The 22826-nt window shown below is 45.6% G+C and overlaps 1 protein-coding gene across 4 annotated transcripts in view; it reads left to right on the top strand.

Annotated features, from left to right (window-relative positions):
• FERMT2 (FERM domain containing kindlin 2) overlaps positions 1-22826 on the top strand; it is a 114915-nt gene that overhangs the window by 47080 nt on the left and 45009 nt on the right. For all 4 annotated transcript variants that reach the window (XM_066630066.1, XM_066630054.1, XM_066630060.1 and 1 more), the window contains exon 4: positions 19791-19925. In XM_066630066.1, coding sequence (XP_066486163.1) covers positions 19791-19925 — 135 coding nt within the window. The remainder of the gene's footprint in view (positions 1-19790; positions 19926-22826) is intronic.

Genomic DNA, 22826 nt, shown 5'->3' with positions numbered 1-22826 from the left:
TTGATGTTGCTTCCACCCATTTTTGGGGGGGTGGGGTGGGAGGACAAGCAAGTTAATTTTATGCATTCCAGCTCTGTGTGTGTGTGTGTGTGTGTTTAAAAGTCCCTTTGATTAAGAGGTTCATTTTGCAGCATGCAGTCAGGCTGTGCTGGAGCACAGGGTATGCATTGATTATAAGAGCAGCAATTTCTCCCTTGGCCTTCAGTATGTTGCTGACAGGCCTTGTTTCCTTGCAGTGGCTTAAAAACAAAAGAACTGCACATCCTTACATAGTATTTACATGGCAGCAGCAACACCCAGGCTGGCAGGCACTTGGGTGGTGGTTCCGTTGGCTGGCAGTAGTTAGCTCAGACCAGAATCCTCTGTTGGGCCTCTGAAGTATCTCTCACAGGCTTGTTGCTTGTGGGTGGGCAAGGCACATCTTAATTCCACTTGTGGTTGCCAGGAGTCAAACTCCAGTTGCAAATGTGGCAGAATTGTCACTAAACTTCTTGATAAGTGAAATAAAGCAAGCATGTGTGCAATAAACAAGGCTTCACAGACTGGAATGATGATGCCTTGCTTTTTACATTACTGTTGAGGAAAGGGGGTCATATGAAAGTGAATAGGCAATAATTTGAAACAGAACTTGTTTGTGTAAAATCTTTCCAATTTGAAATGCTTTAATGGCAGCTTGAAGAAGGGGAAAGCTAGGATGGGCCATCTTGGCCAGAAAAGGAGCCCTTGCTTCCTTGGCAGCTGGGGTTGGACTGGCTAGTTATTTTGAAATATTGCTAAGTGCAGGTTAGCAGGTAAATTGCATTAGATAATCCCTCTTGGAGGTGTAATGTTAAAAGTGCGGAAGGGCTTGCAAAAAACCCATCCGCATTTCATCATGAAGGTTAAGCTAGCATGTGTCTTGTGTGGCTTCATTGTTCAAAGAGCAAAGACTGGTTGCCACTCCTTGTCCAGTGTGTACTTGCTGGCATGTTCACTGCTGTTCTGTAACTTGTGAAACAATCTTCAGAAATTTGGAGTCTTTCTATGAAGAGTAAGTCAAAGGCAGGAATGGGAGAGGTTGTAAGTTTTTATACAGTGGTTCTCAAACTGGTGAGTTGCAATCCACCAGCTTGAGCATGAATGTCTCTGGCACTTTAAGGAGTGGGGAGGGGGGAAAGGCAGCAACATGATCCACAGCAGAGGCTTTTTGAAAACTTACCCCTGCCTGCAACAGCCTCCTGGGGTTGTAGGGAGCCTTGCGGAGCTTTTTTTATTGTTTTGAGGTGTGGCAAATCTTGCAGAAAGTTCTGTGAGGCTCTCCACACCCCCAGGAGGCTGCAGTGGGCAGGGGTAAGTTTTTTAAAAAGCCCCTGTGAGCCTGGCAGCAATGCAGTCCTGCAGATCACGTCACTTCCTTCCCCCCCACCCCCATCAAGACTTACCTGTAGTCTCGAACTTCCTGTGAGATTGAGAACTGCTGTCTTGGTATCCTGTGGACCCAATCCTATCCAACTTTCCAGTGCTGATGCAGTCCCAGGGCAAGAGAACGAACATTTCCTTACATTGAGGAGGCCTCTGTGACTGTACCTCACATTGCCGATTGCTATGACCACCCTTTTGGCATGGCTGGAAAGTTGGATAGGATTTGGCCCTGTATTTCATAATCTCCATGCAATAACAGAAACCTGCATCTGATAAAAATACTTCTTTCAGCAATAAATTCGTCTTTAAACGCCACAATATGATAATCTTTTGAAAACTGCCCAAATGGATCCATTCCTTGGTAACATGCAGTCTTTCAACCTGAACATTTTTCCATGCCTATTGCAGTTACTTGAAATTAGTGCAGAAAATTCCCAAATCTTATTTACTGAATACATTTTTGTCCTACCTTTCTTCCATTTATGTGGATGCCTAAGGCGGCTTACATAAAAATATGCAATAATTACTTAAAAGTAAACCATAAATATCTAAAAATACAATAATGTAGCAGCAAACTGAAAGCTAAAAACTAAGAGTAAAAAGCAGCTGCGCAATGTTTCACAACAACTTTAACAACAATATAGACATAAAATATTGGAGCAGAAAAGCAGCAAACTGCAAATAAATTGAGAGAGTCTGTTCATGTAGACAGGGAGATTATTTTGGCAGGGGAAAAAAACTTCACTGCTTGCAAAGTCTTTTTCTCCCAGCTACTTCCACCCCTCCTTCTTACTGTTTGTCTTCAGTATACTGAAACAGCTAATTTTGCTGGATGAACACTTGGCACTGTGAGTCTTGAACAGTGAGCCTGCATTGAAAGATTGGAAGAATCCACACTCTAACAAAGAGTTGTTAAAAGTATTAACTAGTGTTGAAAAGTTGAATTGTGTTGTTGGCACAACAACATCCTTCAGTCTCAGAAGACTATGGTATCGCGCTCTGAATAGTGGTTCTGGAACAGTGTCCTCTCCAGTGCGCGAAGCCTGGGTAAAGTAGATATGGAGGATAGACTGTTACCCATGCAGCAAATCCCCCCTCTCCACATCACTGAAATGGTTCAGTGGAAAGGCAGAAGCCAATACGGTTGGTTCCACTGGTGTCTCAGGAGTTGCCAGAATGTGACTGCTTTCAGCCATGAACTGCCTCAGGGACTCGGGCTGCAGATTTTGCCTCGAGGTTGACTCCTGAATCCTTTTCCATAACTGAATGTAGCCACAAGGCAGTGGAGGTTTGGGATCAGAGTTTTCCTTCTCTTAGATGAGCTGCCTTCCCAGGCTAACTGAGGGCCTATTCTTATCCCCCAGCCCCCAGGGGCAAAAAAGCTGAATATGCAGCATAAAACAGGTCAGAGTGAAAGTTGAAAGCTTAATTGCTTGACTAAAAAGTAGCAAGGATGAGTGAGAATTAGGAACTGAAATGTGTGTGAGGCCTCTTGTTGGACTATATCACTTCAAACAGACAGCCAAGCAGGGGTTATATGATTGACTGCTTCTCTCCCCCCCCCCATTGTAAAAGTATTTACAATACAACTAGCTTGTCACTGATAAAGCTGCAAGTCTCCTCCATGACACCCTAACTGTGTGTGTGTGTGTGTACGTGCGTATGTGCGCATGCACAGAGGAAGACTTTTATATGAAGGATCAATCAAGCATGGGAGTTCCCTTCCCCATTATCTGACATTCTGTAGTCCCACATCCAGAGTGCCAGTCTGTAGCTCATATGTTCTGCCTCTGAACTTGAAGCACAGGAAGAGCCCTGCTAGACTGGACAAAGACCCATTTAGTCCAGTGCCGTTTGCCACAGCAAGTAATGAGATGAAGGGAATAGCCTTCTCTCATCACTGCTCACTGAACCTAGAGGAAGCTTATAGTCATCTTGATTAGTAGCCAGTTATAGCTCTGTCTTTCATGAACTTGTCTACCATAATCCCCTTTTAAAGCCTTTTAAACTAGTGGCAATTGCCCCTTGGGGCAATGAATTCCTTAGGAAGTACACTGTGTGAAGACATCCACCCCACATCTCCTGTCATTTGGTGTCATTGGATAACTCCTGATTTGGAGAGGGGGATAAAAACTTCTCTCCATTTTCTCCACACCATGCATAATTTTATAGGCCCCAATCACTAACTGCCTTTTTCTTAACCCCCCCCCCCCCAAAAAAAAACCTGTTGTCTTTTCTGGCCAGTAGGGGGTAATCAGCACTCTGCTGATGTTGATTGCCCTCTTTTGCACCTCACCAGGTCTGTGAACCATTGTGGCCCAGGAGAAGCTTTGTGGGATTAGTTAATATAGAGAGGGAGACCTGATAAAAAAGGGGAGTGGCTAAAGCCGGGGGGGGGGAAGCTATCTAAATACTTGGAAGCTCCATGCAAAAACATAAGAGAAAGTACCTAGCCTTTCATCTCTTTGCCAGCTCCTTATCTGCCTGCCTTCCTGTATGCTGCCTTTATATTTCCTGGCTGAATGGCATTGCTACTGAACTAGGAGGAGGGACTCACTGCAATAGGGGACTCTGTATTACAGTTTTTGATTGGTCTGGCAGACAGGGTACGTGTTGTCAGCGTCAGGGAATAGAAAGGTTCCCTTCAGAAGTTCATCACTGGCCCAAAGGCTCTTGGGGCTTTACTCAAAGGTCAGTTAACGAATGCCATAATAATTCAACTGAAGAGACTTCTGCAGATTTTAGCTGAGCCAGCCATTTTTTCTCTGCTTTTTAAGGATGGCCCCCATATACGTGTCTGTATAATAGGAGAAACAGCTGCAAGTCGTTGACACTGACATAGAAAAACAATAGGCTTATTAGAAGGGTAGAATCCTTAATTTTAGAAAGACCTGCTTGAGCTAATTCTGAGTGACATAAGTGGAATATAGAATTGTAGTGATAGGGTAGTGCTCACTTGGCATGGGAAAAATGACCAATCAGAGGACATGTTAAAAGAGAAGTTGATGGATGGTGGTGGCCATTGAGGTTGGTTTCTGTCATGGGCCTTTAGTTACAGAGAACAAGACAGCTCAAACTGGGACTAGCTTTGCAAATTCCCTTGTAAGACCTTTGGTCCATTTTCATAGAGCCAGGCATAGATGCTAATTAATTCCAGCATATCAGGTGACAAAGATTTCTGGTCCTCTCTGTTTTGTAAGGTTAATTAACCATCTTCAGGGCCAAACTTTAGGTAACTTTTTAAACCACTGTGTATTATTCCAAATAGAACTGGGGTAGCTTTGCATGGTGGTGCCATATTCTTACTCTTGCAGCAACTGAAAATTGGGGCAAGAGCTGCCATCTGGCAGTCTTTAACTCTGGAATTCCTTTGCTTTAGCTACAGAAACTAAACATCACACTTGCCAAGACCATCTCTTTATTCAAAACATGTTTTGGAATCTTTCTGGAAAGCTTATTAATCATGGGAAGGGGAGAAGGTGGTCCTAGACTGCTCTGCTGTAATTTTTTTGAGTGCTTAAAAGAAGTTTCAATAAAACATGCACAATTTATTGATCATAGTTTTTGTCCCCATGTCTAGTGCTCTGTGATCTGTGGCTGCATCTGGCCAGGAGGGAGAAAGCAAGGGGGGCAGGACCTGTGGGGAGGAGCAGGGCTCTCATAGAAGGGCTGCGAAGGAGTTTGCTGGCCCAGCCCAATTAGGTGGACCAAGATGAGGGCCCAGGACTCCCAGCAGGAGCAGGAACACTCATCAAGGACTACTGACTATCTGTGGGAGAGGCAGGGAACTGAACCCCAGAGGGCTGGGCCCAACCTCAGGATGGGACTGGGAGACTCCTGTGACCCAGCAGCCCCCCAACTTGGGGGCTGAAGTACCTCTAGAGGCCCTACCTTTAGTGGTCGGTCTGTGGAACTCCTTGCCACAGGATGTGGTGCTGGCGTCTAGCCTAGACGCCTTTAAAAGGGGATTGGACGAGTTTCTGGAGGAAAAATCCATTATGGGGTACAAGCCATGATGTGTATGCGCAACCTCCTGATTTTAGGAATGGGTTAAGTCAGAATGCCAGATGTAGGGGAGAGCACCAGGATGAGGTCTCTTGTTATCTGGTGTGCTCCCTGGGGCATTTGGTGGGCCGCTGTGAGATACAGGAAGCTGGACTAGATGGGCCTATGGCCTGATCCAGTGGGGCTGTTCTTATGTTCTTATGTTCTTATGTTCTTACCTTTGACTGCCCCTTAGAAAACCAGCACTTCCAGGTAGCCACTCAGTCTGGGCACCCAGGAAGATCAAGACTGAAGATAATCCAGGGAGGGAAAGAGTATGCCCTCCCTTTTTTCTTTTCTGTACCTACTAAGACACTTTATGACAAATCAATCAATGCTGGAGATCTTTGGCAGAGTGGGCGGTGACAGCTGCATCGTCGGCAAAGAGGAAGTCACGAAGACATTTCAGCTGGACTTTGAACTTTGCTCTCAGTCTGGAGAGGTTGAAGAGCTTTCCGTCTGATCTAGTCTGGAGATAGATGCCTTCTGTTGCAGTTCCAAAGGCATGCTTCAGCAGAACAGCGAAGAAAATCCCAAACAAGGTTGGTGCAAGAACACAGCCCTGCTTCACGCCGCTTCAGATGTCAAAGGGGTCTGATGTGGAGCCATCGAAGACAACAGTGCCCTTCATGTCCTTGTGGAAAGATCTGATGATGCTGAGGAGCCTGGCTGGACATCCAATCTTAGGGAGAATCTTGAAGAGGCCATCCCTGCTGACCAGGTCGAAGGCCTTTGTGAGATCTCTGAAGGCTATAAAGAGTGGCTGTCGTTGTTCCCTGCATTTCTCCTGCAGTTGTCTAAGGGAGAATACCATATCAGTGGTGGACCTGTTGGCTCGGAATCCTCACTGTGATTCTGGATAAACGCTCTCTGCAAGAACCTGGAGCCTCTTTAGTGCAACTCGGGCAAACAACTTTCCTACAACACTAAGGAGAGAGATGCCACGGTAGTTGTTGCAGTCACCCCTGTCGCCTTTGTTCTTGTACAGCGTGATGATGTTTGCATCCCTCATGTCTTGAGGTACTCCACCTTCTCTCCAGCAGAGACAGAGGATTTCATGCAGCTCAGTGATGATGATCTCTTTGCAGCACTTTAGGACTTTAGCAGGAATGCTGTCTTTTCCAGGTGCCTTGCCAAAGGCAAGGGAGTCCAGGGCCACTTGAAGTTCTTCTAGGGTTGGTTCACTGTCAAGCTCCTCCAGCACAGGCAGGCACTCAATATTGTTCAGCACTTCTTCGGTGACTACATTTTCTCTGGAGTATAGCTCAGAATAGTGCTGCACCCAGCGTTCCATCTGCTGCATCCGATCCTGGATGACCTCGCCTGTGGCAAACTTCAGAGGGGCAATTTTCTTCTGCATTGGACCTAGGGCCTGCTTGATACCGTCATACATCCCCTTGATGTTGCCTGTGTCAGCTACTATCTGTATCTGGGAGCAGAGCTGGAGCCAGTAGTCGTTAGCACATCTCCTGGCAATCTGCTGGACTTTGCTGCGAGCAGCTCGGAGGACCTGCAGGTTGCACTCACTGGGACAGGCCTTGTGTGCTGCTTGAGCTCTCCTCTTTTCCTCAATGACTGGTGTCAACTCCTCAGAGTGGGCTTCAAACCAGTCTGCCGTCTTGTTGGTCTTCTTGCCAGATATGGACAAGGCGTTGTTGTAAACGGCATTCTTGAAATGTTCCCATCTGTTGGATGCGTTTGCATCGACTGGGCCTGAAAGAGATTCCTCAAGTGCTCGTGCAAATTCCTCCACTTTTCTCTGATCCCGGGTCTTGCTCGTATCAATGCAAGGTCTTCCTTCCTTTTTCGTGTGATACAGTCGCTTTGTTTGCAGTTTCACTCTGCTGCACACCAGGGAGTGGTTGGTGTCGCAGGCAGCACCCTGATAGCTGCGTGTGATCTTGGTGCTGGGAAGGCTGGATCGTCTGGTGAGAATCAGGTCGAGCTGGTGCCAGTGCTTTGATCTTGGGTGTCTCCAAGAGACTCTATGTTGGGGCTTCGTGTTGAAGAACGTGTTGCTGACACAGAGACCGTGATGACAGCAAAACTCTAGCAGGCGTTGGCCATTTTCCTTGATCTTCCCAGTGCCGAACTGACCTAAGCAAGTGGGCCACGAACTGTTATCAGCACCAACTCTAGCATTGAAGTCGCTGAGGATGAACAATGGCTCTTTTACGGGGATCTTCTTGATAGTGGTGGCCAGGTCATCATAGAATTTTTCTTTGGCTTCTGCTGGAGACGACAGAGTCGGTGCATAAGCACTGATGAGAGTGACAGGTCCTGCTGATGACTGGAGCTGCAGGGACACAATTCTTTCACTTCCCACAGTAGGTGGGATGATGGATTTCAGCAGGGTATTTCTGACCGCAAAGCCAACACCATGTTCCCTAGTTTCGTTTGGTGGTTTTCCCTGCCAGAAAAATGAGAAATTTCTCTCCTTGACAGATCCGGAATCTGGCAGCCTCGTCTCTTGAAGGGCGACGATGTCCATCTGCAGTCTGCTCAGCTCCATGTCCATGACAGCTGTTTTGCGTGCGTCGTCTATTGCTTGCAGGTCATCAGAGAAGCCAGGTGTCATTGTCCTTACGTTCCAGGTGCCCAGCTTTAGGGCAGGAGTTTTCTGTTTTCTGTTGCATAGTGCTGAGTTGTCGATCCGCTTGTCGGTTTTCACCCTAAACCCCACGCACCCCGTGAGGTTAACGGACCGTGGCGAGGCAACACCTTACTGGCTGGGGACTGCCCAGCTTAAGGCGGGTGGTAGCTGCTCAATGAGATGCAATGATCTCTCCCACCGTCGGAAGCAGCCCCTGGCATCATGCCCTACGCCATTCGAGCAAAGACTTATAACCGGTAACTGCTGCTTCCCATGTTGTGCTGACGCCGTATGGCGAAGTTGGAGTGTCCTCTCCAGTGCGCGAAGCCTGGGTAAAAGAAGGTATGGAGGATAGGCTGTTACCCATGCAGCAAATCCCCCCCTCTCCACGTCGCTGGAATGGTCCAATGGAAAGGCAGAAGCCAATACGGTTGGTTCCAGCGTCGTCGCAGGAGTTGCCAGAGCGTGACTATGTGCAGCCACGAACTGCCTCAGGGACTCCAGCTCCTGATTTTGCCTCGAGGTTGACTCCTGAAGCCTTTTCCACAACTGGATGTAGCCACAAGGCAGTGGAGGTTTGGAATCAGAGTTTTCCTTCTCTTAGCTGTCTCCCTTTTCAACTTCCTGATACACACAAACCCCTCTCGTGCCCCTCCCCCTGCATCCTGTTTGCCTCACCACTGCTCCCTATTCAACTTCCTGATACACACTTCCTGATACACATAGCTAAGTTCTGATACACACTTCCTGATACACATAGCTAAGTAACTAATTAAAAAGAAGCCAAAAACAGAAGTCAACCTCCCTTACAATGAAGAGAAGTAAGATCCTTCAAGGATCTGTATTGGGACTAGTGAACAATGTATGGATTCCTAGGAACCCCTTTCCTACAAGGGTAGAAAATAAAGAATGGGCTGCTGTTAACCAGAACTCAATGGATCCCTTCTTGTGTTTTATGCTGGTGCTCTAGGAGCTGCAGTACCATTCCTTCCTATGCCTCTGGGGTATGTTGAGGAACATGTGGCATCATAATGACTCCTCCTCTGCAACCACCAGCAATGGCGGCATGATCTCCGTCAACACGACTTTGGGATTCTCACATTTTCCTTACCTAAAGAGGCCATGCTGGACTGGCTCCCAAGCTACCAGTATAAGAAGTGGCCTAGAAGGAGCTTCCCTACCTTCACAGGAAACAGTCTTCAAACCATTGAACCTCACATTTCTGAGCACTGTAGCTTAAGTGGTGATGTGGCAAACATGCCTGGTTGTGCAAACTTTACAAGAACAGGATATTTGCAAACAGGATTTTTTTTTTTCCTTTTTCTTTTGCACTTTATCTCATATACAATATAGACCTCTAAGAATCTTGGCTTTCTAAGAATCTGGTAGATTGTACTGAGGAGGAGGTAGCGGTTGTGGTGCATGTTGGCACCAACGATGTGGGCAAGTGTAGCCTGGAGGTCCTGGAGGCCAAATTTAGGCTATTAGGTAGGAAACTGAAAGCCAGGACCCCAAAGGTAGCATTCTCAGAAGTACCACCTGTTCCCTGTGCAGGGCCAGCTAGGCAGGCAGAGATCAGGGGTTTCAATGCGTGGATGAGATGGTGGTGTAGGGGGGAGGGGTTTAGATTCATTAGCCACTGGGGAATGTTTTGGGACAAGCGGCGCCTGTACAAGAGGGATGGGCTTCACTTGAACCAGAATGGAACCAGGCTGCTGGCGCATAACATTAAAAAGGTGGCAGAGCAGCTTTTAAACTGACCCCTGGGGGAAAGCCTACCGGAGCTAAGAGGCATCTGCTTTGGGACTCCTCATCCCTATGGGACGAGGATGGGAAGGTTAGAGAACAACAAGCTAAAGACAGAGTAGGAGAAGAGACTGGGAATGGAAGCACGATGGGATGCGATAGACTGCTTGGCACAATGAGAGTATGCAGGGATAAAGGAACTAATAAACAGCCCATCCTGGGGGATTCCATGTACAATTGCTTTTATGCAAATGCCTGAAGACTCCAAGAGAAGATGGGAGAACTGGAATGTTTGGTGACTAGAGAAAACTTTGATATAGTGGGCATAACAGAAACCTGGTGGAATGTGGAGAACCAGTGGAATACCGCAATCGCAGGCCATAAACTCTACAGGAGGGACAGGGAGGGAAGGGCGTGTTGGAGGTGGGGTGGCCGTTTATGTTAAGGAAGGGATAGAATCCTGCAAAGTAGAGATTGAAGGTGGGTCCGACTCCACCGTAGCATCTCTGTGGGTTAAATTACCAGGCCTGAGGAGCGATGTAATACTGGGGGCGTACTATCATCCTCCAGACCAGAAATCGGAAGGGGACCTTGAAATGAGGAAACAGATCAGGGAGGTGACAAGGAGGGACAGGGTTGTAATCATGGGGGACTTCAATTATATTATCCTCATGTAGATTGGGTCAATTTGTGTTCCGGTCACGAAAAGGGGACCGGATTCCTTGACATGCTAAATGACTGTGCCTTAGAGCAACTAGTCATGGAGCCCACCAGAGGACAGGTGACTCTGGATTTAATATTGTGTGGTACTCAGGACCAGGTTAGAGGTATCAATGTTATAGAGCCATTGGGGAACAGTGATCATGATGCGATCCATTTTGACATGCACGTTGGGGGAAGAATACCGGGCAAATCTCTCACAAAAACCCTTGGTTTCCGACGGGCGGACTTCCCTCAAATGAGGAGGCTGGTTAGAAGGAGGTTGAAAGAGAAGGTAAAAAGAGTCCAATCTCTCCAGAATGCATGGAGGCTGCTTAAAACAACAGTAATAGAGGCTCAGCAGAGGTGTATACCACAAAGAAAGAAGGGCTCCACTAAATCTAGGAGGGTGCCCACATGGCTAACAAGCCAAGTTAGCAAGGCTGTAAAGGGCAAGGAAGCTTCCTTCCGTAAATGGAAGTCTTGCCGTAATGAGGAGAATAAAAAGGAACACAAACTGTGGCAAAAGAAATGTAAGAAGGTGATAAGGGAGGCCAAGAGAGACTATGAGAAACACATGGCCAGCAGCATTAATAATAAAAGCTTCTTCAAATATGTTAGAAGCAGAAAACCCACCAGAGAAGCTGTTGGCCCTCTGGATGGTGAGGGAGGGAAAGGGGAGATAAAAGGAGACTTAGAGTTGGCAGAGAAATTAAATGAGTTTTTTGCATCTGTCTTCACGGCAGAAGACCTCGGACAGATACCACTGCCTGAACGGCCCCTCCTGACCAAGGAATTAAGTCAGATAGAAGTTAAAAGAGAAGATGTTTCAGACCTCATTGATAAATTAAAGATCAATAAATCCACCCAAGAGTTATTAAGGAATTGAAGAATGAAGTTGCTAATCTCTTGACTAAAATATGCAACTTGTCCCTCAAAACGGCCACGGTGCCAAAAGATTGGAGGATAGCAAATGTCACGCCGATCTTTAAAAAGGGAAAGAGGGGGGACCCGGGAAACTATAGGCTGGTCAGCCTAACATCTATATTGGGTCAGATGGTGGAATGCCTCATCAAAGATAGAATCTGAAAACACATAGACGAACAGGCCTTGCTGAGGGAGAATCAGCATGGCTTCTGTAAGGGTAAGTCTTGCCTCACAAACCTTTTAGAATTCTTTGAAAAGGTCAGCAGGCATGTGGATGCAGGAGAACCCGTAGACATTATGTATCTGGACTTTCAGAAGGCGTTCATCATGGTCCCTCATCAAAGGCAACTAAAAAAACTCCACAGTCAGGGAATTAGAGGACAGGTCCTCTCCTGGATTGAGAACTGGTTGAAGACCAGGAAACAGGGAGTGGGTGTCAGTGGGCAATTTTCACAATGGAGAGAGGTGAAAAGCGGTGTGCCCCAAGGATCTGTCCTGGGACCGGTGCTTTTCAACCTCTTCATAAATGACCTGGAGACAGGGTTGAGCAGTGAAGTGGCTAAGTTTGCAGACGACACCAAACTTTTCCGAGTGGTGAAGACCAGAAGTGATTGTGAGGAGCTCCAGAAGGATCTCTCCAAACTGGCAGAATGGGCAGCAAAATGGCAGATGCGTTTCATTGTAAGTAAGTGTAAGGTTATGCACATTGGGGCAAAAAATCAAAACTTCACTAATAGGCTAATAGGTTCTGAGCTGTCTGTGACAGATCAGGAGATAGATCTTGTGGTGGTGGACAGGTCAATGAAAGTGTCAATCAATGTGCGGTGGCAGTGAAGAAGGCCAATTCTATGCTTGGGATCATTACAAAGGTATTGAGAACAAAACGGCTAATATTATAATGCCGTTGTACAAATCGATGGTAAGGCCACAGCTGGAGTATTGCGTCTAGTTCTAGTTGCCACATTTCAAAAAGGACATAGTAGAAATGGAAAAGGTGCAAAAGAGACCGACTAAGATGATGACAGCGCTGGGGCACCTTCCTTATGAGGAAAGGCTATGCCATTTGGGCCTCTTCAGCCTAGAAAAGAGGTGCCTGAGGGGGGGAACATGATTGACACATACAAAATTATGCATGGGAAGGATAAAGTGGATAGAGACATGCTCTTTACACTCTCACATAACACCAGAACCAGTGGACATCCACTAAAATTGTTGGGAGAGTTAGGACAGACAAAAGAAAATATTTCTTTACTCAGCGTGTGGTTGGTCTGTGGAACTCTTTGCCACAGGATGTGGTGATGGCATCTGGCCTGCACGCCTTTAAAAGGGGATTGGGCAAATTTCTGGAGGAAAAGTCTATTACGGGTCACAAGCCATGATGTGTATGTGCAAACTCCTGATTTTAGAAATGGGCTATGTCAGAATGCCATATGCAGGGGAGGGCACCAGGATGAGGTCTCTTGTTATCTGGTGTGCTCCCTGGGGCATTTGATGGGCTGCTGTGAGATACAGGAAACTGGACTAGATGGGCCTATGGCCTGATCCAGTGGGGCTGTTCTTATGTTCTTATATACTGCCTCAAAATGTGGAAGTTCCATTTAAGCTACCATGACTAACCATTTTCATAGTGTTTGTGTCACCAACAGACAGCTGGAAAGTATCTCCTTCAAGATGTCAGTATCTTAAGAGCCCTTAACCTCCTGTAACATCTTGCATGTCTATTACTGCACTGATGCAAATATTGTTTCAACAGAATGAATGCCCATGTTTTCCTTTTTAGAAATCTGATTAACTTGTATCCTTATCAGGAGTCTAAATTTTATTTATTTTTAGTCAAATGGAAAAGTTGACTACATTCCAGAAGGGCGTCTTCTTGGAAGCCAGATTTGGCTTCTAGCCCCCTCTGGAAGCCTCATTCTGTCACTGTAATCATAATTTAATGGTTTCTTACCCAAGAAATGAACATGCATTTCCCCTAAAAAGGGCTACTGTCTGCTAATGAGCCATAAATAAAACTTGCCCCATAAAAGTCAAGGTGATTGGTTGTATCTCTTCACCAAAGTATCTACATAGAAACCTTGACTCTAGTCTGTGATGCTCACATGTAAGTGGTGAAGAGGTTTTCAAAGTGTGAGGTGCCCCTCTTGACCACCAGCCCCTCTCTAACCTATCTAACCTATCTGTAGAGAGGTGGTGAAGTTGCTAGAAGAGCTTTTAAGATGTTCTTCTGCCAATCTTATCTAATAGCTTGATGACACACAGCCACACTGTGAGATAACCACACTATGAAGGGAACATCTGGTGAAGTGAGGGTTCTGTGAGTCTTCCATGTAACACATTGTAAAAACCCCATTGAAGAATGGTGGTTTAGATTAACCTGCCTATGTAAACAAATACTATAAAAATAGAGAAAGGCGGTATATAAATATGTGTGTATATGTATTTGATAAAACAGCACAGCCATCGTTTGCTGCCATGCAAGATGAAGCTCGTCTCTAATATTGCCCATGTAGCTACTTGGACTGGCACATGACTGCCTCTTTTACAGGATCCACAGAATTCACTGTTTTCTCTGAGCATGCCCTCCACACATTGACTAGGAATAGCAAGGGAGGACTGGTGTTCTCTCTCAGGTCTGCCGACCTCCAGAAAGACTTCCTTTTGGAGTCTTTGGAGCTTGAGCAATCAAGTTCTTGATTGAACTCTGTACCTCCAAAGAAAGCTCTAGCTCACGCAAGCTTATGCAACAATGAATTTGCTAGTCCTTGAACTGCCACAGGACTATTTGCTGTTTAAGCGTAAAATATTTAGCTTAGAATTTTTAAACACCTAGGGGTAAGCTGGGGAGCACGTTACAGTTTTTTATTTATCTTTGTAGTTAGAAGGCTGCCAAGGAATAGTCAAAGCTTATAATAGTTAAAGTTATAACTAGTTAAACCCCTGGGGGTATAAAATAGTTAAACCCCTGGGGGCTGGGGATAAGAATAGGCCCTCAGTTTGGCTGTACTTGTCATAAGAGGCGACTAAACAGCCACTGGGTAGATGGGACTCGTCAGCTTGGGAAGGCAGCTCATCTGAGAGAAGGAAAACTCTGATCCCAAACCTCCACTGCCTTGTGGCTACATCCAGTTATGGAAAAGGCTTCAGGAGTCAACCTCGAGGCAAAATCCGGAGCCGGAGTCCCTGAGACAGTTCATGGCTGAACGCAGTCACGTTCTGGCAACTCCTGTGACGCCTCTGGAACCAACCGTATTGGCCTCTGCCTTTCCATTGGACCATTTCAGCGACGTGGAGAGGGGGGATTTGCTGCATGGGTAACAGCCTATCCTCCATACCTACTTTACCCAGGCTTCGCGCACTGGAGAGGATACTCTGTTCCAGAACCACCATTCAGAGCGTGACACCATAGTCTTCCAAGACTGAAGGATGCCAACTGTATAATAGTTAAAGATCCTGCCTCTGCTATTGCTTCTTCCAGTGCCTGGATCAGAAGAGGAAGTGTGAAGGAGAAGAAAGTGGTGGGTTAGAGCAGGGTTGTCCAAAGTTTTTGGCAGGAGGGCCACATCATCTCTCTGACACTGTGTTGGGGGCCGGGGAAGAAAACAATTAATTTACATTTAAAATTTGAATAAATTTACATAAGTTTACATAAATGAATATATTAAAGATGAACTTATATGAATGAATGAAGGTCTTGCAATAGGTCAAGGCCTATAAAAGGCCTTGCACAAAGCAAGGCTGGCCTTTCCTTTGCTGCTGCTACTGCAACACAGATGTCAAACAACAAGCAGTGGAGGGAGCCCTCATCCCCACAGCTCACGCAAGAGGTCAAACAGTCGCCCTCAAACTGAGAGCAGTTGCGTCGGGCCAGTGTGGGCTCCAACAAATCTCCAGAGGGCCAGAGGCTCATTGGAGACTGGGGGCTCCCTGAGGGCCGCATTGAGAGGCCTTGAGGGCCACAAGTGGCCCCAGGGCCGGGGTTTGGGCACCCCATTGGGAGATATTCCAACCCACCACTCTTCTCCCCTTCCCACTTCTTCTTTCGCTGTGCCCCCGCTTCCTTTTTCTAATCCAGTGAGTTGGAAGAGCACAGGCTGGCACACCATCAGGTATTAGGGGGGCACATTTGGCATGCTGCTTCAGACACTGGGAGGTCTTGAACCAGCGCTATCTGAACTGGCTGATAGTGACAGAAAATATTGAATTCGCACGTGATGAGATATGCTCCACCCTGTATTAGCAGGCCATTCAAGATCAAATTCTTTGTGCTGAAAAGTGTTGGCTGAGGATGGGAGGCAGAGAGAGACAGACAGAATAAGAATGACTTATCCTTCCTTTAAGTCCTGCCCAGTGATGCCCCAAATCCTGCCCAGAGAGCTCTGAAATGGTAATTCGTCCGTGAGACCTCCGTGCTCCAGTTTGCTATCTGAGCCCTTTCGGAGTTGCCAGATTGTGTACCTGAGCAGCTGTCCACATTGCAGTCAACAGGCTTCATGCCTAGAATGAGTGCTTTGCTAGGTCAGTTCATTACAAAGCCAGCCTACAGAATGCAAGTGTATTTTTCCTTTTCTGTTCTGGGAGAGAGTGAGAACCTTCACAACTTTTTCAGTTTTGGAAACAATACTGATTAAAGCAGAACTTCAAGACATAAGAACATAAGAAGAGCCCTGCTGTATCAGGCCAAAGGCCCATCTAGTCCAGCTTCCTGTATCTCACAGTTGCCCACCAAATGCCCCAGGGAGCACACAAGACAACAGACACAATCTGCGTCCCGGTGCCCGCCCCTGTAACTGGCAATCAGAGGCAGCCTGCCTCTAAAACCAAGAGCTTGCACATACCTACTATGACTTGTAACCTGTAATGAACTTTTCCTCCAGAAATTTGTCGAATCCCCTCTTAAATCCAGGCAAGATGCCATCACTACTGCCTGTGGCAAAGAGTTCCACAAACTAATTACACGCTGGATAAAGAAATATTTTCTACTGTCTGTCCTAATTCTCCCAATGACTTTCATGGATGTCCCCTGGTTCTGGTGTTATGCGAGAGGGAAAAGAGCATTTCTCTATCCACTCTGTCCATCCCCTGCAAGGTTTTGCATATCTCAATCCTGTGCCCCCTGAGGCACCTCTTTTCTAGACTGAAGAGGCCGAAAAGCTGTAGTCTTTCATCTTAGGGAAAGGTGCCTCAGCCCAGTAATCATTTTGGTCATATCTTTTTCGTGGAGAGAATGGGCACATATTATAAATTTAGAGTTTGGCATTTTCTTGATTATTAAAACGAATATACCCAACAACACCCCCCATTTGACCTACTTTTTACCCACCTCATAAACGGGAATCTTTATTTTAAAAGGGGAGGGATAATAGAGGAGTGAGAGAGAAGATTAGCCTTTAAGGAAACCTAATGAAGAAAGAACTGAGAACACTCAACACATGTTGTACGCAGTTACTTTCAGTCTTAATCCAAGCAATTATATCCCATAGTCTTATTTTAGCGCTAACTTTCTTGAAGCAAAAACTGTAGATCATCTGTTAAAGGTAACATGTTTCTTAAGAGTCAGTGCAAGCGTTTCCTCTAACTGTGTATCAGTCTGTGGCGTGTGTCATTATTTCCAGCCCTGGAGGATAAGGCCTGTCGTCACTGCAGCAGCTCATAGACTCCAAAGCCACAGTCCTTTTCTAAGACAGTGCAGGACCAAAAGGAAATTCACTGTTGAAACGTTAAGGCTAGAGTCTAAAATGAAAATTTGGAAGAGGAGACAGAAGAAATATGGGGAGGGCAAAACTATTCCAGATGGATTTATTGCAAATGAACCTGCTTTTGGCAGGTATCTATCATTTTAGAAAACAAAGAGTAAGCAGGACACTCTCCCCTCCCCCGCTTGTGGAATTCTTGAGTTCCATTTCATATCCCTTCTGAGACTCTTTAAAGGAACCAAAACAAGAAAGTCTCTCTTGGCAAACTGAAGATGAACAGATTTATTGCACCAAAGGAATTTGGGGTTAGAACCTGTTTTTTCCACAAAAGCTTACACCGTAATCGGTTTGTTAGTCTTCAGTGTGCCACAAGCCACACTGACTGCTGCAGCAGACTAGTATTGCTTCCCTCCAGAAGTTAAAACTGGCAGCACTGAATGGAATCCGGAGGTGTGGGGTTGAGGAGAGTTCCCCGAGTGAAAGGATCATTGCATCCTGGACAACTGTGTCCAGGTCAGTGCTTCCTGGTATTGAACATTTGCATCCGTTCTTTCTGTGTCCTTGACATTTGTGTCCCAATATATGCATACTTATATTAATTGTACTTTTTTATTTTTAAAATGCAAAAGGTTAGGGTTGGGATAAGAGCCTTAGGATATAGAACAGGGGTGCCCAGACCCCAACCCTGGGGCCACTTGCGGCCCTTGAGGCCTCTCAATTTTGGCCCTCAGGGGGCCCACAGTCTCCAATGAGCCTCTGGTCCTCTGGAGATTTGTTGGAGCCCAAACTGGCCCGACGCAAATGCTCTCAGTGTGAAGGCGACTGTTTGACGTCTCGCGTGAGCTGTGGGATGTGGGCTCCCTCCACTGCTTGCTGTTTCACGTCTGTGGTACAGTAGTGGCAGCAAAGGAAAGGCCAGCCTTGCTTTGTGGAAGGCCTTTTATAAGCCTTGAGCTATTGCAAGACCTTCATTCGTTCATATAAGTTTATCTTTAGTATATTCATTTATGTAAACTTATGTAAATTTATTCAAATTTTAAATATAAATTAATTCTTTTTTCCCCCCGGCCCCCGACACAGTATCAGAAAGACGATGTGGCCCTCCTGCCAAAAACTTTGGACACCCCTGATATAGAACATGGTTGCCCAGTTATAGTGGGATGCAAAAATAAAAAATAAATAAAAATATGAAAGTCCAGGAATACTGATGACTGGGGTGTATTTGAACTAGGAGTCAATTGTCCAAGACGCAAATGCCCTAGTACCAGTTCCCTGCCTGACACTTATGATTGATGCTGCAATATTACTGCAAAAGGCAGTGTTGGCTTACATTTTCTTCAGGATGTCCTCCCAGGATGCATAAAATAAGTTTGTCGTTGTCCTGTGCTATGTGAACTGAAAATCTTGCAGGGATGAACATGTCACTTCAGTTGCAGTTTTGGTACTTCATACTGTAAAGCAGGGGTGTTCAAACTCTGGACCGACTTGGAAAGAAATTATTCCATTACATTGCACTACATTCAGCACCTCTCGTGTCTGAATGAGATACATACTTAATGCTGAAAGACCTGAAATAATAATAATAATAATAACAATAACAACAACAACAACAGGTATTTATATACCGCCTTTCTTGGTCTTTATTCAAGACTTTATTCAAGGCAGTTTACATAGGCAGGCTTTATTTAAATCCCTTATTAAATAGGGATTTTTACAATTTCAAAGAAGGTTCTTTCTTTCAAGAACCACTACATTCAAGGTGTTTCATTCCGATCTGGCTTTACATTCTGGCCTCCATCCTCCCATGCTCAGAGCAGATGGAATAGCTCGGCTTCAGCTTGTCAGCTGCTTCAAGGTCACACGTTGCCAGTGGTCTCGAACTGGCGACCTTGTGGATGTTATCTTCAGGCAGATGGAGGCTCTACCCTCTAGACCAGACCTCCTGCCCTCCTGCCTGACATATAATGTTAAAAAAGAGAAGAAACTGAGACAAAAGTTTGAGATTTGTGTCATAGGTTGCTTGATGCTTTTTCAAAATCCATTCCCCCTTTTCCTATGCAAATCAATTTTGCTCTCTGCTCTCCTCCTCCTTCCACCCCCACCCACTTATTGTATTCAGTCAAACTCTCAACACATCCGTCCTCCATGTATTTATTATTTATTTATTTTCCAGCCCTTGACACTGTGTGGCCCTCATACTGGAACAATGTGGCCCTCATACTGAAAAGTTTGGGCACCCTTGCTGTAAAGGAATCTCAATTTCTTTGAAGTGTTTGCATGCAGATGATGGTTCTTTAAGGCGCAATCCTAACCAGGTCTACTCAGAAGTAAGTCCTATTTTGTTCAATGGGGCTTACTCTCAGGAAAGTGTGGTTAGGATTGCAGCCTTAGGCATAGATCTTCACCAGTTACAAGGTCCGTACTGCATGTATATCACATGTACCTCAAAATATGGGGTGCAATATTCTTTTCCTCTATTCCTTCTTCATGATTGTGTTCACATGGTGGTAAGGCATGTATCATGGTGGTTGTGTGTCTGGGGGTACCTATTTCATACTGTGTGTATGTTAATTTGGTATCGGAAGGAGCAGCTCTTAATAGCTGCAATTTGTTTGATGTCAACAAATTGGAAAACGATTTTTCTTCTTTTTTAAAAAAGTAATTTCTGTGTTGTTCTGCCCTAGACATCAGGCATCCAGAAGAGCTCTCTCTCTTGAGGAAACCCAGAGATCCAACAAAGAAGAAAAAGAAAAAGCTGGACAACCAATATGAAGACGAGACATTGGAGCTGGAGGGACCATTAATTACCCCTGGATCAGGTGGAGCCTGTATCTTGCTTTAATGGGATGCAAAGGTGCATTTGGGAAAGAAAGAAGTATGGGGGGTGAATGGAAGAGTCGCTAGCTAGGGGAATGAAGAGCAAGCTCTTAGAACTGAATCTGGTGTAGATACTGAAAGGAAAGAAACAGTTGCACCTAATCCCTTGATATCTGTGCAGGAAATGGCAGTGCAGCTGGAGTCTGAAAAAAAGTTGTTGGAGAGTTGTGTAGTCCAGTAATGACACTGTTTGGCATCCATACACAGTTTAGGCAGTGACACCAGGTCAGGTGGTCTTGTGAGTACTGAGCTGATGCATGTAGTCATTGGCCTGTTACTGACTCTGTGATGCTATAGTTGTCTTTTGGGCACAGTGTCAAACGTGGGGTCATTGTGTGTGTGTATTTTCAGTTTTTTGTTTTGTATATGTCCATCACTTCTGCCAGTACCAAGTTTCGACTTGGTGAGGCTCTGAGCTATATAAAGCCTGGAGGCCCTTTGTTTAAAAAAAATTACCCCAAAATTTGCTGCATAAGCTGTTATAAAAAAAGTCTATGTATATATACATATTGAGCATGCATAAAATTTTTAAAGCCCTCCCCAAGAAATTCTGGAAGTTTTTGAGGTCCCTGCAGTTTGAGGCCCTAAGCTGTGGCTTATTTGTTGTTGTTCAGTCTTTAAGTTGTGTCCAACTCTTCATGACCCCATGGACCACAGCACGCCAGGCCACAGCACATCTGACTTCCGGAGTGTGCCCAAATTCATGTTCAGTAGCTTATATAGCTTGTGCCTAAATCTGGCACTGTCTTCTGCACTCTGTATTATGTGTGATATCTTAGCTCTGTTAAAACAGAGCTACTAGCCTTTTATTGGCAGTAGCATATCTAGCGGGGGGGAGAGAAAGTACTGCATGTGCTGCAATGTGCCGTGTAAGTGGCCCCTTCCACTTGCCTTTGGAGCCAATCCCAGCAGCAACAGCAACATGCAGGAGATACTGCTTGGCGAGGCCTGTACCTTGCCTGGAATGGCTAACAACAAGTGGGAGGGGCTGTTTACGCGGTGCATTGCAGCATCTGCAGTCCTTACTGCACTGCCCCCCCAGCTTCGCTGCTGTTTATCAGCTGTGAAAAATGAAGCAAGTGTTCCAGTGGGTCATAGAAAATTTTTCAAAGCCTTTGTTTCTGTCTTCCTGTCCATTGTTGTTTGATTTCGGGTCTTCCATATATGAAAAAGTAGCCCTGTGTTCTTTGTCTTCCCTAATGGTGGAATCTCTTTCATGTATAAAGTGCACTGTGGCTGCTTCTCTAAAGAATGCATTGGTGTTGGAGAGTGTGTTTCTAAATTTAAGTGGTAGAATGAAAAGACTGGGCACTTTCAGATCTTGCAGATGTTTGAAAACGGACTGTACCTGAACTACCCTTTTGATCTGGATGTCACATCAGGATAGACTCGCAGTGTTGATGCAATAGTTATTGTATGATGCAGTAGTTATTGTATGATGATGATGATGATGATGATGATGATTGCTACACAGATTTGTTCGGGGTACTTTTCATTAAAATGCAACAGTCAAATAAAATGATATCCATATTAAGTTTTATTGGTACACTGTATTTTAAAGGAAAGTACAGGCACACTCCCATATAAGCGGGTGTTCCGTTCCAGACACACACACCTTGGGGGATACTGTGAATCAGCTGATACCAGGGGACGCAATTTAAAAACATCTGGCAAATACAGCAAATACCCTAAAATAACTTCTCCTACCATGTTGCAGCGCAACTGCTGCATTTTCAGAGCTCTAGGCATCCTTCTGAGTTGCCTACAGCCTCTTCCTGGTCACACTAGGCTCCTTCCTTCCTCAGTGTTGCCCCAGAATGCATTGTGACCAGGAAGAGACTGCATCGTGATGCTTTCTTGGAGATGCTTTGAAAGAAGGGAGGAGCCTCAGCACAACCAGGAAGAGGCTGTAGGCAGCGCAGAATGCTGCCTGGAGCCCTGAAAAGGCAACATTTGCACTGCGACACAGTAGGAGAAGTTATTTTAGGGTCTTTTCGGTACTTGTCAGACTTTCAGTGTGCCCCCTGGTAACTGCAGATTGCAGATCAGCAGATACCACGCGGCATGCCTGTACTCCTGGGAGAAAGAAAGAATGAGCTTAATGGGAACTCAGTAGTGGATCTTTGGAAAGCACCTGGAGAATGCACAAGTCTTTTGGGGTCTTCAAAGATGTAGGGAGGGAAAGGGACAGATTTGAAGAGAGCAAACTCCACATTGAGAACCCCACTTCTGCCAAAAGCTGAGAGTTAGTGCTGGGATCCTCTGACATCAGCTACTGTTTAGGCATTGACGGCCAGGTTGGAACTCCTTGAGCAGATGCAGTCAGGGCCTGTGTAAGGCCCATTTGTAGCCGTGACTACCAAGCACCTCTCTGTTTAAATTTAACCTGCTAGTTTACAGAAAGCCGGGATAAGAAAGTGTGGCATTATGTTGGCACAGCAATTGTGTCCTGGCAGTTGGCAGCATAGTGGCTCCTGGAATCAGGCCTAAGCCTAGTACAAACAGTTCCAGTAGGAATCAGTTTGGAGTTCTTTGAAAACCTCTCAAGACAGAGCTTCCTGTCCTGCCAAAACCTCTGTAATTTTAAGTGCAGAACAGTTTGCACTGACTTGGGAAGGAGCTTCTCCCCCCCCTTTTTTCAGCAGCAACAGGAAGTCCTGACATTGGACTCCATGAAGTGTGGAAGGGCAAATTTGGGCCATGTGGGAGATGTCTGAGAGATCGTTTTTCCAATGCAAACATGAGTGGTAACTGAATGCCCAAAACATCCTTCCTGTCTGTCTCTTTTTCAAAGGACAGTATGACATTTTAAAGTAGCAACAAGGGTGTCATTTGTCTCTTGG

This window comes from Tiliqua scincoides, chromosome 1 (genome assembly GCF_035046505.1).
Source record: "Tiliqua scincoides isolate rTilSci1 chromosome 1, rTilSci1.hap2, whole genome shotgun sequence".
Lineage (NCBI taxonomy): Eukaryota > Metazoa > Chordata > Lepidosauria > Squamata > Scincidae > Tiliqua > Tiliqua scincoides.
Note: the sequence above shows the minus strand (reverse complement) of the source record. Positions and strands in the feature narration are given on the sequence as shown.